Here is a 17,494-nt window from a genome sequence, read left to right on the forward strand (position 1 = left end):
CTCGTAGTTGATACAGCGTCGTTAAATAACCAACTAAAAAACTATATAAATCAATAAAAGATATGTACTGTAAAAAATCTAACCTAACTATATAATCAGTGGAACAGATACGTACAAAACCTAACTTAAGTATATAAATCAATGAAAAAATATATGTATAAAACCTAATCTAACTATATGAATGGATTAGCTATGTACTGTACGAAACCTAACCTAACTTTAGCATATATCTACAAAAATTTCACCAGCAGTATCACTACCTATTTAATAAAGTATATATCTGAAATGACTGAAATAATCTAAACTATCAACAACAAAAACTGAAATAAAACAACTTTAAATATATATTTTCTTTCTCGCGCAATCAATTAGGCTCCGAACTAAAATCACAAGCGTTATTATCTGTGGTTACACGTTAATCTGTTATTATTTGTTCACTTGTTTTGAAAGACATTATGGGACTTCTGTTACGAACTAAATTGTAACTCTACACTTTGCTGGCGTAAAGTGACACTTTGTAAAGTGCACTTCTTCAATCGTCTATGAATACCACTAATATGAAAGAGCCACTTTCGTCAAAAGTGTCAGTCTGCAAAGTGGTGATATAAAGTATCGACTATGAATATACCAGTAGGATTGCCATCTTTCAAAAGCGAAAAGTAGAGACTCTATAGTTTATACAACTAGTGGCGAGAATTAAATATGCCATTAGTCCTGAACCCTTCAACAGTAGCGGCCGGTGATCGAAATCCTCGGTGAGGCCAGATGCAACTACAGTAGTTTAAGTGCCTCCGAAAGGAAATGTTTGTTTATGATATTAATTATTATTGTTATTATATTATTAATATCATTATTACTGTATTATTATTATTATTATTATTATTATTATTAATGAAAAATAATTTCACTCACCAAATAAGCTGTTATCCTGTGAGTTTCAGTGATTGTTTCAATGTGATGAAGCAACCCATATTATGTGTTGAAATTCTCCCTTCTTTCTTTTCTTTTTATTTTTTTCCTTTGACAGCAAAAAACAAGGCCAAGAGAAGTTTATTTTGCACCACATTACCACTTAACAATTTATGTTGCCCATACCAGGATGCAATAGAAACTCGCGTTTTAAGATTATCTGTCAGAAAAATTGTCAGAGATGTCGTAGGTATCTCGGTTGTCTCTCTCTTTGTTTAAAACTTCCTTTCTTTCAGTATTATTTCTTCTCGAAAAAGGACACTCTAACAATGAATTAACTGCACCACCATTATTTCTCTCATTTGTTTCTGTTTATATTTTCCCGAAATACATAACAACATTGGCCCAGATTCACTACTGTACTACGAAGTACAATAGTACAACACCCTCGCTTAATTCATAAACTGAGACATAAGGGGAGAGAATAGTGTGGGGCTCTGCCTGCCGAACAGCTGGAATTTTGTTATTTATGGCCTATTTAGGAAGACAAGTCACCATTGCTATTCCCACCCCACTCTACCCTTGAGGCCGGCCCATGGATGGGAGAAGTGAAACCTGACCAGGCCACGAGGCCTGACGAATTGTGCCTCAGCTACAACGTTTCAAGCGCAAACTCAAAGCTCGCGAAAAGACTGGAAACGCATAAGCCAGATCCGGCACGAGCGATCCTGGCCTCAGGAACAAATTTTACTGCAAAACAGGTCTATACAAGCCAGACCCAGCACGAGTAATCCTGGCCTCAGGAACAAAATTTACTGCAAAACAGGTCTATATACATCACAAGCCAGACCTGGCATGAGCGATCTTGGCCTCAGGAACAAATTTTACTACAAAACAGGTCTATATACATCACTAAGTTTTCAAATGCTTCTACATCGATATATTCTTCATTCAAATAACTAATACATTATATAAAAACACAAAATTTGATTTCAGTTAAGCCAAGTGACTGAGGCCGGGCCTCATTTGCCTCAGTCAATCAGCCGCCACTGCCCTTCAATTAGCCTATGCTAGTACTTTAGTAATTATTTTCTAAACTGTAGTTCGCAAAATTTTGCAAGGGGCTAGCCAAAATTTTTCCCTAATGGGGAATTCTGTTATTATTTTCTCATTGTTATATTATTATTGTTATATTATTATTATTATTATTATTATCATTATTATTATTATTATTATTATTATTATTATTATTATTATTATATAAACGGAGACATATTAGTATAGTAGACATTCGAACTTTCAGGGTGGCAGACTGTAATTCTGACCATTGGAGAATTACGAGAAAGACTATCAGTAGCCAAGCGAGTAGAGCAACAAGTTAATATTAGTAAATTCAGTATTCTGAAATTAAAGGACGAGGAAACTAAGCAACATTATCAGGTCGAAATTTCGAATAGGTTTGCCACTTTAGGAAGTTCCGACGAAGTTGAGAAAGAGTTAGATATTAATAGCGTGTGGGAAAATATCAGAGATAGTATCAAAATTGCAGTTGAGCAGAGCATAGGTTATTATGAAACTAAGAAAAAGAAGCCGTGGTTTAATGAAGATTGTTGCATGGTAGTAGAAAGAAGGAAACAGGCAAAATTTAAATTCTTACGAGATCCAGTTGAGGAGAATAGAGATAATTATTTCAATGAAAGATGGGAAGCAAGTCGTGCACTTAGGAATAAAAAAAAAGGTTACTTGAAGGAAAAACTCAATGAGGTAGAAACAAATAGTGAGAATAAAACATTCGAGATTTATATAAAGGTACAAAGGAATTTAAAAACGGATATCAGGCAAGAGTAAACTTGACAAAGGATGAGAATGGTGACTTGATTGCAGACTCTTATTCAATCCTGAACAGACGGAAAAACTATTTTGGGCAACTACTAAATGTACATAGGCCAAATAGAAATGATCAGGACGAAATTCAAATACAAACTGCTGAGCCATTTATACCCGAACCCACACTTTCAGAATTCGAAATTGCGATAGAAAATCTGAAGAAGTACAAGTCTCCAGTATCGATCAAATTCCAGCAGAATTAATACAAGAGGGGGGAAGGGCATTATCTAGCGAAATTTATAAACTTGTACTTGCTATTTGGGAAAAGGAAATTGTACCAGAACAATGGAAGGAGTATTGTATGATATTCTTATTGAATTTGGTATTCCCAAGAAACTAGTTCGATTAATTAAAATGTGTCTCAGTGAAACGTACAGCAGAGTCCGTACAGGCCAGTTTCTATCTGATGCTTTTCCAATTAACTGCGGGTTAAAGCAAGGAGATGTCCACCTCTTCGAAGGATAAATCTCAAATCTTTAGGTTTCCATTTCATACAATATTCTGGTCACGAGACATAATCATATACTTTGTCTTTACGGGATTTACTTCCAAACCTATCGCTTTACTTGCTTCAAGTAAAATTTCCGTGTTTTTCCTAATCGTTTGTGGATTTTCTCCTAACATATTCAAGTCATCCACATAGACAAGACGCTGATGTAACCCGTTCTGTATGGTTGTGAAACTTGGACTCTTACTTTGAGAGAGGAATAGAGATTAAGGGTGTATGAGAATAAGGTTCTTAGGAAAATATTTGGGGCTAAGAGGGATGAAGTTACAGGAGAATGGAGGAAGTTACACAACGCAGAACTTCACGCATTGTATTCTTCACCTGACATGATTAGGAACATCCAGACGTTTGAGATGGGCAGGGCATGTAGCACGTATGGGCGAATCCAGAAATGCATATAGAGTGTTAGTTGAGAGGACGGAGGGAAAAAGACCTTTGGGGAGGCCGAGACGTAGATGGGAGGATAATATTAAAATGGATTTGAGGGAGATGGGATATGATGATAGAGACTGGATTAATCTTGCACAGGATAGAGACCGATGGCGGGCTTATGTGAGGGCGGCAATGAACCTTCGGGTTCCTTAAAAGCCATTTGTAAGTAAGTAAGTATTATTATTATTATTATTATTATTATTATTATTATTATTATTATTATTATTATTATATGTTATACCTGGAATATCGAACTGTAGTTTCTATGACTCCATGTGGATTAGACATATTGTTTTCAGTTCTTTGAAATGAAGCTTGTGTTTAGATATTTAGTGATTGAGTTTCCTCAATCTGTTATAAGAAGAAGACTTTGATTGGACACGGACGTGATGTGAATATGAAGGTGTGTCAGTCAGTATGCTTGCTCAAAACGCGTCTTCCTTCGCGCATGACGTCACGCCCGAAGAATGTGGCAACTGTTTTAAGTTGTATTAAGTGGTTTGATTGAGCGGAAGCGTGTATTTAGGACCTAATGGGGTATGGGAAAGCAAAATAGTAAATGATAATCGATTTTTACATGTTCATTAATATTAATAGAATTGAAAAAAAGAGTATTAACACAAAATTTTTATTCTGCTGGCCTCTGAAATGATAGACATGCAGTTCTTGGGTTTAATCAGAGAGGAGACTCATTCTGTTTAAAAATTAGTATGATATTCTGCTGTAATCGTTCATTTACAACATTTTATTTTATAATTTCAACATTATCTCTATTTACATGACACTTTAACAAAATAATATGACTGTAAGTTGTAATAATATAGTCTATACAGGGTGTTTAAAAAGTACCCAATATTTTAGGAGGTGATAGTATTCATCAAAACAAGAAAATAATGTCTAATAAATATGGGTCCTACAACACATACTTTCTAAAATCTGGACACTTGTTCATAGGAGGTGCTCAATGTGACTCCATTCATGGCAATGCATTCCTCTGCCCTTCGGCGTAAGGAACCACACAATCTTTGAAATTTATTTCAATACGTTAATAAGAAAGTCCTGATAACGAGCCCCAGTTAATCTCTGTGGTACTACGTATGGCCCTATTAATCTATCACCAAGAATGCCTGCCCATACGTTGATTGAGAATCGGTGCTTATGCTTTGTTTCTTCAACTCCATGGAGATTTTCATCAGCCTACGCATGCTGGTTACGAAAATTCACAACACCATCTCTGCTGGACCCCGCTCATATCCGCAACCAGACTTTTGTTTTCAGTATTCCTTACGACGTATCATTATTCCATGCCAGGGGTGTCAACTACAGTATGATTATCTGTAGTCTGCTGTATTGTAGAGCAGAGAAATGCATTGCCATGAATGGACGTCACATTGAACACCTCCCATGAACAAGTGTTCAGATCTCAGAAAGTATGTGTTGTAGGACCTATGTTTATTAGACATTATTTTCTTGTTTTGATGAATATTATCACCTCCTAAAATATTGGATACTTTTTAACACTCTGTATATAACATATTTTACAAAAAAAAACATTGTCGGCACTTCATATTATTGTTTCATATCAATTCTAAACCCATTTTCTTCTCATTTATTTTCGCGTAACACTTATAAAGTTACATAGAAAGGTTCAAGACTTTATTAATGACAGTATTACTTAATAATTTATCGAATAATATGGCAATAATATAACATAACTGATTAAAACATTTCAGTTTCACTACCTACTTATAATTTCAGCGCATCTTTATTTTTATGACACTTTAACAAAATAATATGACAGTAAGTTGTAATAATTCACATTAAAACATCTTTGACAAAGAGCATTGTATCAGAACTTTCTATTACAGTTCCATATCACGTCGAAGTTCACTTCTTATTATTCATTATCTTAACACTTATGAAGTTATACGGATGCTTCAAGACTTCATTAATGAGGATTTAAAATATCGGGCTTTGATTATTAAATTGCCCCAGTCTAAATAAATATTTATTTCAATTAAATTAAATTTAAACAAATACGTCAATTTAGATATTGAGAGAGAAGTTTTAAACAGTGATAATTGAAGAGTGAAATATGCAAAAGGATACAAGAGCCATTGTTTGTGAAATTGAGGTTATTATGATTTCAGATCCCAAGTGCCACAATGAACTCGCAGAATAAGTTTCATCCCTCTTTTGCTGCTCTTTGTATTCATTATTTCAAATATATTTCAGGGTGAGGTTCTTGCAACAAACTGCATCTCATTTTCAGTTATTTCAGTAAAAAGTAAAGTAATATCTTTGAGCTGTGTGACGGTTTTTGTTTCTTCTGAAAAATATTGTATTTGACAGTTAGGTCCTTTTTCATATTTCACTCTTCAATTGTATTTTAGATTTCACCGCCTCATCCATCCCTTTGACATTTCTCTATATTATGATATTTAAATTTTGAAAGAGTATTCAATTGTGAATATACAGTGCGTTAATTAAGTATGGAATATTGCTAATAACTCTTTATATAGGTTTTCATTTTATGAAAAAATACCAAAAACAAACGTTATTGGAGATATCTAACTAAAACTTATGGCTGTGGTTTCACAAAAGTATTGATTCATGTGGCAAAAATAACACTTTTTTTAAATGGCACCCTATATTAAATTTTATATATTTGAAATCTCCACTCAATTTTAAATACAAATAGAAGTTTGACTCACCATAAATGATGAATACTCTCTTGTAAATGTTATAGTTCTTTCAAATGCTTTGATAATGAAACACAAAATAAATGTGTGTATTCATAATGGAGTAGGCCATGAAACAAACAAAACAATTTCAGAGGAGTAAGATCTTGTGATCTATGCAAACGGACAACTTTCGTCTAGGATGACTCTGTTCGGATATATATAAGACCGTTCAGCTGTGCGTTGTAACAAGTTTCGCCGTAAATAGGCCGTCATATTTAATAATATTGGTTATCAGGACAAATATGCATATTGCTTTTTTATATAAAAACACTCTAGCACACCCACAAAGAGTAAGTTACATACTCGTAACAATGAACAAAAAGGTAAAGTTCTTTGTAAAGAGTTCATTGACATCACTGTACAGGCAGAAATATTCACAATTCGAATTTCTGAGAAAAGTGTTTGTGCTGAAAATTTACTGTTTGAACTGCCAACAGATCTAGCTTATAACAGCTCGAGGCTACCAATCAATGTTTAAAAAAATGGAGGACCTTAAGAAGATTTTGCAGTACACACCGGAGGAAGTGAAAGGATTCTACACAGAACTGTACGTTTGACCTACCACCAACAAAGATAGTAATGACAGTGGAAGCAAAGACTAGAAAAGTAATAAGTTCTGATAAGAAAAATGTCCGTTGCAAAAGAAAAAGCTGTAATTTTTTGTGATTTTATACTGTACTTTTTACATAGATTATAAAGTTTGTTCATACTTACTTTCATTCACTCTGATATTTGGAAAAAGGCAATTCTTTGTTTAGTTTCAGTTTGTTTGTTGGAAAAATCCCATAACATCCTAATTAATTAAATTTTTTGGGGACTTTATATATATATATATATATATATATATATATATATTATAAAACACAACTAATAGTGAATAAACCTCATATTTAGCAACTAATATCACTTGTTAAATACATTTTGACATAAAAATAAAAGTAATAAAACTAAACAGTTTTTATTGGTTTCCCAAAAGTTTTGTTTTTGTCACTTGTGGGGTTTTAGAAATAAACGATTCAATTGGTTTTCCTCCGACACATATCGTCAAGTGAGATGTACTGCCTGATAATAGATATACATATCAGCCAGACCCTCAATCAGAGGTATAGAAGGAATGAGTGATCGATATTAGTGAACTAGTATAAACATTAAGAAAGGAGTAGTGTTAAGTATCAAGTGTTAGAATAATATCAAGTCATCGGGGTAACGAATGTGAGAATAGTGGGAATTATTAGAGGGTGAGAATAAACTGTTATAGTAAATAGTGAAGTGAATAACGAATATAAGATAAAGAAATGCTCTATAGGAAAAAGGAAAATAGGCGAAAAGTATGGAGGGGAAGGCGAGCTAAGATAGCAAAGCACAGTATAAGGAAGACAAATGAGATAAAGAAATGCAAGCAAGTGGCGAGTGAATAAAGGGACAGTGAACTAGTGAAAGAATCAGATCTAATAACGAACCTCTTTCAGAGTGGTGAAGCAATGATTAGAGATAAGATTAGCAGTAAACAAAGAGATATAGATATAAGTGAACTTGTACAAAGATTAAGGAATGAGGAATAGAAGTGTCAATTTGGAACAAGTCATTACATTTAAATGAAGGTAAGAATTTTGAAGTAACTAGGTGGGAGAGATAATAAGAGGTTTTGTTTAGTGAATAGTGAAGTGAAAAACGTAACTGTTACAGTGTATAGACTAGTGGTAAATATTGACAGGGAAGCATAGTATGCTACAAATTGGAACTGGAAGAAAATGGAGTAATGAGGATGTAGAATCGTAAAATAAAGAAAACTAAAGTTGATTAGGTTATAATGAAAAATTTTATAATAATAATAATAATAATAATAATAATAATAATAATAATAATAATAATAAAGTGGTTTTATTTAACCTGGCAGAGTTAAGGCCGTAAGGCCTTCTCTTACACTCAACCAGGATTAAAACTTGCTTACACAGTTGAACATAAAAACTGGATCGGAATTAAGTAATTACATACTGATACAATTTAGGTACATAATGAGATCAAAAAAGGTAGTTACATAAAATTTACCTCATAAAATAAAAATAAATATAGTGAAATACATATTAATGTTGTTAGAATCAAATACGAATCATATAAAAACAGAAGCCGATAATTCAATAAAAAATGTACACAGTAAAAATAAAAATAAACACATTAGTATACATATTAGTATTAGATTACAATTAAGTAGGATTTACATAATTAAACCAGAAACCGACAATTGAATAAAATATACACAAAAATAGATTAATATTAAAAAACAACAACACAGTGGGATACATATTGGCGTTAAGTGATAAATAAACACGATTTAGATAATAAAAATAAGAAACAAAAAAAAAATAAATACAGTGGAACACATTACATTAAATATTTGCAACGCGTTAGGTCTGGCAATTCATCATAAGATATTTTTCTAATTTACATTTAAAGGAAATTAAAGTTCGGCAGCCCTTGACTTCAGGCGGCAGAGAATTCCAGTGACGAGAAGTAGCAATAGTGAAAGATGAAGAATAAAGAGATGATGTGTGCAGTGGTATTTCTAGCGTGTTATCATATTGTGACCGAGTATTTATTTAAGTTATGGTACCGAGAAAGACTGTGGAATCGGACAGATAAGTAAGAGGGAGTAGAGGTGTGCAAAATTCGGTATAAGAGAGAAAGGGAATGTAACTTTCTCCTCTCATTGAACCTGAGCCACAATAATTTATCGAAGGAAGGCGAAATGTGATCGTAGTAGCGGACATTACAAATGAAACGAACACACACATTATTAACACGTTGCAGTTTCTGGGATAAATCCACCCTGAGATCACTGAATAAAGCGTCACAATAATCGAAATGAGGCATAATAAGAGTCTGTACAAGCGTCTGCTTTAATTTAGCTGGATAGTGGTACAATCTTTTTAATGAGTGAAGAGTGGAAAATACTTTCTTGCATGTGTGTTTGATATGCGTGTCCCAGGTAAGGTTAGATTCAAAATGAACTCCCAGGTTTTTTACAGTTGAACTGAATGGAATGATCACTTTATTCAGAGTCACAGGAGGAAGGCTCAGCTTATTAATATCGGGGATTAATATTTTATTCGAAAATAAGATAGCCTGTGATTTATCTGTATTTAAGTTAAGTCCGAATTGTTGAGACCAAGATGAAACGGATTCGAGATCTTTATTGAGTCTATTAATATAGTCACTTAGTCTATCAGGACTGGCGGAAATGTATAATTGAACGTCATCTGCATAAATATGATATCTGCAATATTTAAATGACTTGGCGATATCGTTAATATAGAGACAGAAAAGCAATGGACCCAATACCGAACCCTGGGGAAATCCTGAATCCTGAACCGATTATTAAAGACAACACGCTGCTGGCGGCCAGTGAGGTAGGAGTGCATCCAGGTGATAACGCTGTCAGAAAAATTTAACACTCGAAGTTTAGCTAATAGTAGATCCATGTCGACAGAGTCAAATGCTTTGCTATTAATATTGTTGCTAGTCGTTTATCCATAGCCTCTCGTATATCTTCAGTTAAATTCAATAAAGCAGTGGAAGTGCTATGCCCGCTCCTGAATCCAAATTGGAAGGGGTCGATAATATTAAATTCAATCAGATATTTGCTTAATTGCTTATGGAGAATACGTTCAAGAGCCTTTGATAGAACGGGAAGAATGCAGATTGGCCGATAGTCTTTAGGAGATGTAGGTGTGTTTACTTTAGGTAGGCCTATTGGACGAACTAAAGCCGTTTTCCAAAGATTTGGGTAGGTAGAAGTAATGATGGAAGAATTAAAAATATGTGTTATCACAGGAAGCACGATATCGATTAATTTATTAATAAAAACAATGTTTATGTTGTCAGAGCCTTGCGCTGTAGATCTAGTGTTTTTAAGAGCCTGCCTAACTTCAGTGTCTGTAATATTAGAGAAGAAAAACTTTTCGCGAGCAGGAAGAGGAATGGCTAAAAGAGTATTCATGGTGTTAAGTTTTTGTTATAGAAAAACAAGATCGAGATAACCAGTCAGTATTGTAGCAAGACAAAAAGTAATAATAGTGCATGATTGATTTGACTAAATCAATGATTAGGCATACATATTCCATGTTAAATCAAGAAGGGAAGGGATAATATGATATTATTTTCAAGTAGAGGGACTAGAAGTTAGGCATGAAGTTAGATAAAAAAACCATATGAATGAAAATGTATATGTAATGAATATAATTGTGGTACCGTATAAAAATTGTGAGGTTCACATTACATTAATGCAATTATTGTTGACGCGAGATATATAAACTATATCATATATCATTTGGCTAGCGGCAGCAAAAGCCTTATTCAAGTGACATCCTATAAAACTTGCCCATGCATGTCATGTGTAACCTTTTCCGTTCTAATGAGTCCAATTGGAATTACTAACATTTCAGTAATTTCTGACTCATATGATTTGCCTGATGATTCCATTTAATATCTTCAGAAGTTGTTTCGTTCTTTACCGATAGAGTGCAGCACCCGCCAGTTCCTTGGCCAGCTGTTATTAGGAAGAGGAGTGCTTTGTTTTTTATTTCTTCACGGTGTACCCATAATTGTGAAAAATCATAAATTCAGGTTAGAAAGGGTTAGTAGTGCCTCATAATGACATCATTGATTTTAGCAAATGGTGTGCTATAATTTCACTTATATTTGGTATTTGGATAAATATGTGAACGCCTTAGTGTTACCTTCTGGAGTGCATGGCGGATATGGGCTCCCATGCGTTCCTCCTGACATTGAAGCGTTCTCCACTCGACATGCACATGGTACCATCGTTGCCCCCGATGCAGTATAGCGCCCCATCCAGAGGAGCGACACCACAACTGCTACGCCGACTGCTCATTGAAGGAACTGGAGACCATCGTCCCATGCGCGGGTCGAATCGCTCCACACTCGCCTGGTAGTTAGTCGAGTCAAAGCCTCCGAGTGCATACACGCAGTTCTCTGAGGAAATAAGGCATAATAGAATAATTACATGGACACATTGTTGCGGTGCCTTGTCAATGAACTTGGAGATTCGAATACTGGAGATATATTTTACTGTATATTGAATTAACTTATAGGTATTGCATTTGAACAAAATATGCACTATAAAGACATAAATAATATGGACTATTTTTTTTCGATCCTATCAATGGTGCTGAAAAGTCTCTTTTTTCTGTGAAAATCTTGGGACTCGATCCTTTGCAGCTTCCGCATACTGACGTGCAGAAAAAAATAAAGAAAAAGAGGAGGAAAGAAAAGAAAGAAGGACGAGGGAAAAGGAAGAGAAGAGGAAGAAAGGGAAGGAAGGAAGAGGCAGGAGTAGAAAGTGCAGTATTGGAAAGGGAGACAAAATTTGATTATTTTAGTTGGTTATTTGACGGCGCTGCTTCGATTACAGTAGGCCTAGATAGTCTCGTTTAGGCACAGTGAAAACGTAAATAAAGTGCAGGTAACGTGTGGGGAGGGGGGAGGACGAGCCGTACGATAAACACGAGGGATGCACAAAGTTTTAGTTACAACATATATGGCGGACCATTATATTTTCCAAAAACACACAAAACAAAAGAACACAAATTGCATAACGTTATCATATACACATTGCAAGCAATTGTAATGTTGAAATAATTCAATATAACAAATCAAATTTTGCTACTTATATGATGTTGCTTTCAAGCAGCATTTTTTACGGTCATGCATTTCATTCTCTGTATGACTAACATAATATCATCGTCTTCTGTGGCCGAATTAACAAAACTACAGTATATTGGTCTGAAGTGAAACACTATTTCCTCAACATAATTATCCCTTCTCAAAGTTCAATTTATTCAGGTACTGTACTTCAGACCAATGTACTGTAGTTTTCTTAATTCGGCCACAGAAGATGATGATATTATGTTAGTCATACAGAGAATGAAATCCATGACCGTAAAAAAGTGCTGCTTGAAAGCAACATCATATAAGTAGCAAAATTTGATTTGTTATACTGAATTATTTCAATGTTACAATTGCTTGTTTGTGAAAATGTGTATATGATAACGTTATGCAATTTGTATTCTTTTGTTTTGTGTGTTTTTGGTAAATATAATTTCAATTAATGCTCCGCCATAAATGTTGTAACTAAACCGTGTGCATTCCTCGTGTTTATCGTACGGCTTGTCTTCCCCCCCCCCCCCACACGTTACCTGCACTTTGCTTACGTTTTCACTGTATCTAAACGAGACGCTCTACTGTACTTGATTACATTTCGCGTCGATGGAATTGATGATAGTGAGGTGGTATTGGCGAAATGAGTCTCAGGATTAACCATATGATTATCATAGGTAGGAGTTCGTACCAAAACAGTAGATTTCAGTTGAGTACAGTGAGAAGTAAAGATGTCACCCGCGTCTCGCCTGCTCCCGATCGCTACAGACGATACACAGTATGTTCATATAAACAACGCATAGTGGCATTCTGTCAAGCTGTGTAGAGTCGTGAATCGTTTGAAGAATATTGTTCATTTATATTAATATTTTAGGTTCTGAACAAAGTGAGCTATTCTGTTATAATTGTGTTATTTATGTAATGTTAATATTATGCATGGTTCTTCTGTTATTAAATAATTATGGGAAAAGTAGTATGTAATACGTTAATTTTTTTCCGCATTATTCGTTAAATGTTGACGTATCGTGCTGCTATGCATTCGGTTGCGTTACAGTCCAAGTTCAATATCGAAATTACAATAGAAACTTCCTAGCTGTCCGGTAATTTCATCACTATACAATTTTGTTATTTTAGGTTTAATTTGTAATTCAGTAAATATAAAATATTCTTTGTTTTTCTATGGTAAATTATCTAGCTTTCATTAGTCAGGTAATCTTTTAGTACTTTGATTTTTATTGTAATTGTAATTGTAATTGTAAATTTAATACTAATTGTAATTGTAAATTTAATACTAATTGTAATTTTATTCTTCATATTATAGTTGGAATCTCCTGGTAGAGGGGCAGAGAAGGCCTGACGGCCTTATATCTACCAGGTTAAATAAATAAATTACTACTACTACTACTACTACTACTACTACTACTACTACTACTACTACTACTACTACAATAGAATTTAATATTATGTGCCACATACGAGATACACTATTAGATTGACAAAGCAGTTGTTCACCTGAAGATAGTAAGATATTTCAGAATTGCTGTAGTAACGTCTTATGATGTAGAACGAATATTTTCAGAGTAAAAATATTTTTTTTTTTTCTGGACATAAAAGCAGTACTGTATTTCTTTTGATAAAATGAAAATGTTCATTGTTATTTGTTAGAATGAGGCTAGAATCATAATTGTATGTTATTTTATATGTATGGGTAAATTATTTTAGTTTGGAAGTTACGAAGTTTATAATTACAAATTATTGTTTTTTACGTTATTCGTTTATTATTTTCTTGTTCTAAGGCTGTGGACGATTGGAGTACATGTTTGGTTACCACCCGGCTGTGCATGTTTGTCGTTCTGGTTCACTGACATTGAGAGATGCGCTATTACTTTTCATTCGATAGAGATATAGTCCACGCTCACACAACTTAACAGTTTTGGTACCGGCTTCCTAGCTCTTGTGATTACTTTACATTCGCCTTATACTTGAGAAAACCTCAAATAGGTAATCTGTCCAAGTGGGAATCGAACCCATGCCCTAGAATAACTCCGGATTTGAAGACAAACGCTCCTACCGCCTGCTAAGTGGATTCTGAAAAATGGATGCACTGACCGACAACAGCGATGCGGCAATAGCGCCGGCGCGTGGTCATGGCGGGGCACGAGCTCCAGACGCCCGTGAGCGGGTCATAGCGCTCCATGCTGCTGAGACAGGACGCGCCGTCATAGCCTCCGCACACGTAGAGAAGGCCGTCGAAGCTACAGATGCCCAGACAGCTCCGCTTCGTGCCCATCGGCGTGATGGCGCTCCACTTGTTCACCTGCGGGTTGTAGCTCTCTGCTGATGCCAAGTCTGATGCTCCGTCATACCTGCAAGCAAGTCTCATGAGTTCGTCGAGTTGGTCAGCCAATTGAGTTTTGAAAATAAATTCCCTACGCGACAGCCCATCGAGGAAAAAATCCTACCACATACTTCAGCAGAGGTGAAGGACCATTCAGCCAATACGGTATAACGCATGGTTATCACGATGGATCCCCACTCAACATAGCTGGTACTTACTGCAGCTTCCCAAATTGATCACGGTGCTGAGTAGGTACCTTACTCGTACACCGGCTGAAATTTCATGAGAACATTTCTTATCCCATGAAGATTCGAACCAGCGCTCATTCCGTAATGCTAGTCGAAGGAATGACTAAGAACAAGCAGTACGGTACGGCGCGATTACATAAAATGACTACTTGAATCAAACATGCTCACTTTACTATTTGGATGATCTAATGTGAAACCGGAGCTGTTCTATGACATTTACAGAGTAACTTACATCATTATTAAATATTATGTGCAAGTCATAAAGAGCCACAGCCATGAAAGAGTTAAACCTTGGTCTAGCTTTAGTTTGCATTGTAGTAGTAACGCTGCTAGTTTTTTCAATGTTTCTATGGGTTTTAGCTTTTTTATTTTTTATATACGGTTCTTCCTTGAAGATGTCATATCGCGCTCATTCCGTAATGCTAGTCGAAGGAATGACTAAGAACACGCATTGCGGTACGGTGCGGTTACATAAAATGACTACTTGAATCAGACATGCTCACTTTTACTACTTGTATGATCCAATGTGAAACCGGAGCTGTTCTCTGACATTTGCAGAGTAACTTACATCATTATTAAATATTATGTGCAAGTCATAAAGAGCCACAGCCATGAAAGAGCGAAACCTTGCTCTAGCTTTAGTTTGCATTGTAGTAGTAACGCTGCTCTGGCAAATTTAGTTTATTAGTTTTCTTCCTTGAAGATGTCATATCGCACGAACTACACCTGCTACAGTATAATCAAATTTATGATATGCATTATTCTGAATATCCTTATGTTATAAAATTATTTGTGAATTGTATTATTATTATTATTATTATTATTATTATTATTATTATTATCATCATCATAATAATTATATACATATTTTTTATTGAATGCGCATGCACCTAAAAATCTTATATCTTTGCTAATCGTTTCTCTTAGTTTCAAATAAAATCAAGTTTATTTAGCATATTTGATATTTTTTGCCATAGATTCATTATTATATTATTTTATTTTTAATAGGTAAGATCATATATTGATATATTTTTTGTTTTATCATTTTTAACTGCGCCAAGTCCTAATCAGAATATCAGGAACAGTTATTTCATTATTGTTAACTAATTATGTGGCGCCTGAATGTGTTTTGAACTTGTTAGTGGTTCTCAAACTGGGGGTAGCTACTCCGAGGGGAGTCGTGTAAGGAGCTGAAGGGGGTCGCGAGATGGGGCGCACTCGAATTGCATGCGAGATCAGTTCAGGTCAGAAAAGTAAACATTGAATTGCATTCGCGGATTCCTGAACGCACACTCGATTTGAATGCGCGCGATCAGGTATTGTGGTTGGCCAGTGTACCACACAAGTCAAGGAGTCAATTGTGTCTGTTCATCCGCGCAACACAACAGGGTGAGTTAAAGTACTGTAAATGTTATTATTTTTATATTTTATTTATTAAAACAATAACATATGGCGAAATGTGTCTCATTTAAGTAGCTTCAACTGAAGGACGATTCAGTATGAAGACTGTTGTCAGTACTATGATGAGCGAAAAAAACAAGAAACGATTAGTAATCGATGGTTTTAATTTTTATTGTCATAATACTCTGACTGATAATAAGGAAAGATGGTAGTGTTGCAAGAGACTTTGTAAGACGTATACATAAAAGTTGATGATCAGTGTGTTGTAATAGAGCGTGTGATAAAAAATTACAACGAGAAAGACGATGGACACTTAATAACCGGGCAAAAAATTAGTAAAAATAATTTGAAGCGCAAAGCTATTTAAAACCCTTCGGAGAAACCTACTAAAATTTTTACATGCGGAACTGGCAAAGGGGGACGTTGAATTCTTATCAACAACAGATTTAACTAGAATTCGTAATAACCTACATCATGCTCATGTTATGATGAGACAGAAAGCACCTAATTCATTGGAAGAGTTTCATTCTATATTAAACAATTTTGATATTATGACAAATAAAAATGAGTCACTTTTACTGCTGAACGACCCTACAAAACATATTGCAATTCTTCCGATAGAGAAAAACTTGAAATATTTGAGTACATGTAAAACTATTTAAGCTGATAGTACATTCAAAAGTTGCCCAAGTTGTTCCGAAAGATATTTACCACTTGTGGGGGTCAAAAGACATTAGCATTTTTTCTACTGCCATGCAAAAGTGCAGGGACTTATGAATATGTTTTCTCTCTTTTAGTGGAAGAGATGAGAAAGCTGAATTTAGTTTTTTTTTTCTCCTAGTATAGTGTATACAGACTTCGAGAAAGCTTTGCCTATGGCCATTTCTATACTCTTACCGATTTCACATGGGACATATTTTTGGGAGAAAGATTCAGGATATTTTGTCTCAGTACAATGTACAAACAAAAGGACTCCAAAATCAGTAATTTTCTTAATCTCTTCTTCGGATTATCTTTTTTTTAGTAGGTTATTTTACGATGCTTTATCAACATCTTAGGTTATTTAGCGTCTGAATAAGGTGAAAGTGATAATGCCGGTGAATGAGTCCAGGGTCCAGCACCGAAAGTTACCCAGCATTTGCTCATATTAGATTGGGGGAAAACCCCGGAAAAAACCTCAAGCAGGTAACTTGCCCCGACCGGGAATCGAACCCAGGCCACCTGGTTTCGCGGCCAGACGTGCTAACCGTTACTCCACAGGTATGGACCAGATTAACGTTTCTACACCGCAATCAAGTAGAAGATTGCTTCACCGACGACATAATGATCATAAAACCAAATGAAAAACAAG

At 34.9% G+C, this 17,494-nt stretch overlaps 1 protein-coding gene across 2 annotated transcripts in view; it reads right to left on the reverse strand.

Moving 5' to 3' along the window:
- Positions 1 to 17,494, reverse strand: part of LOC138711872 (kelch-like protein 17) — a 471,943-nt gene that overhangs the window by 2,277 nt on the left and 452,172 nt on the right. For both annotated transcript variants that reach the window (XM_069843135.1, XM_069843134.1), the window contains exons 10-11: positions 14,266 to 14,522; positions 11,217 to 11,472 (exon numbers count right to left, since the gene is read on the reverse strand). In XM_069843135.1, the coding sequence (XP_069699236.1) occupies positions 11,217 to 11,472; positions 14,266 to 14,522 (513 nt within the window). The remainder of the gene's footprint in view (positions 1 to 11,216; positions 11,473 to 14,265; positions 14,523 to 17,494) is intronic.

Source organism: Periplaneta americana, chromosome 13 (genome assembly GCF_040183065.1).
Source record: "Periplaneta americana isolate PAMFEO1 chromosome 13, P.americana_PAMFEO1_priV1, whole genome shotgun sequence".
Classification (NCBI taxonomy): domain Eukaryota; kingdom Metazoa; phylum Arthropoda; class Insecta; order Blattodea; family Blattidae; genus Periplaneta; species Periplaneta americana.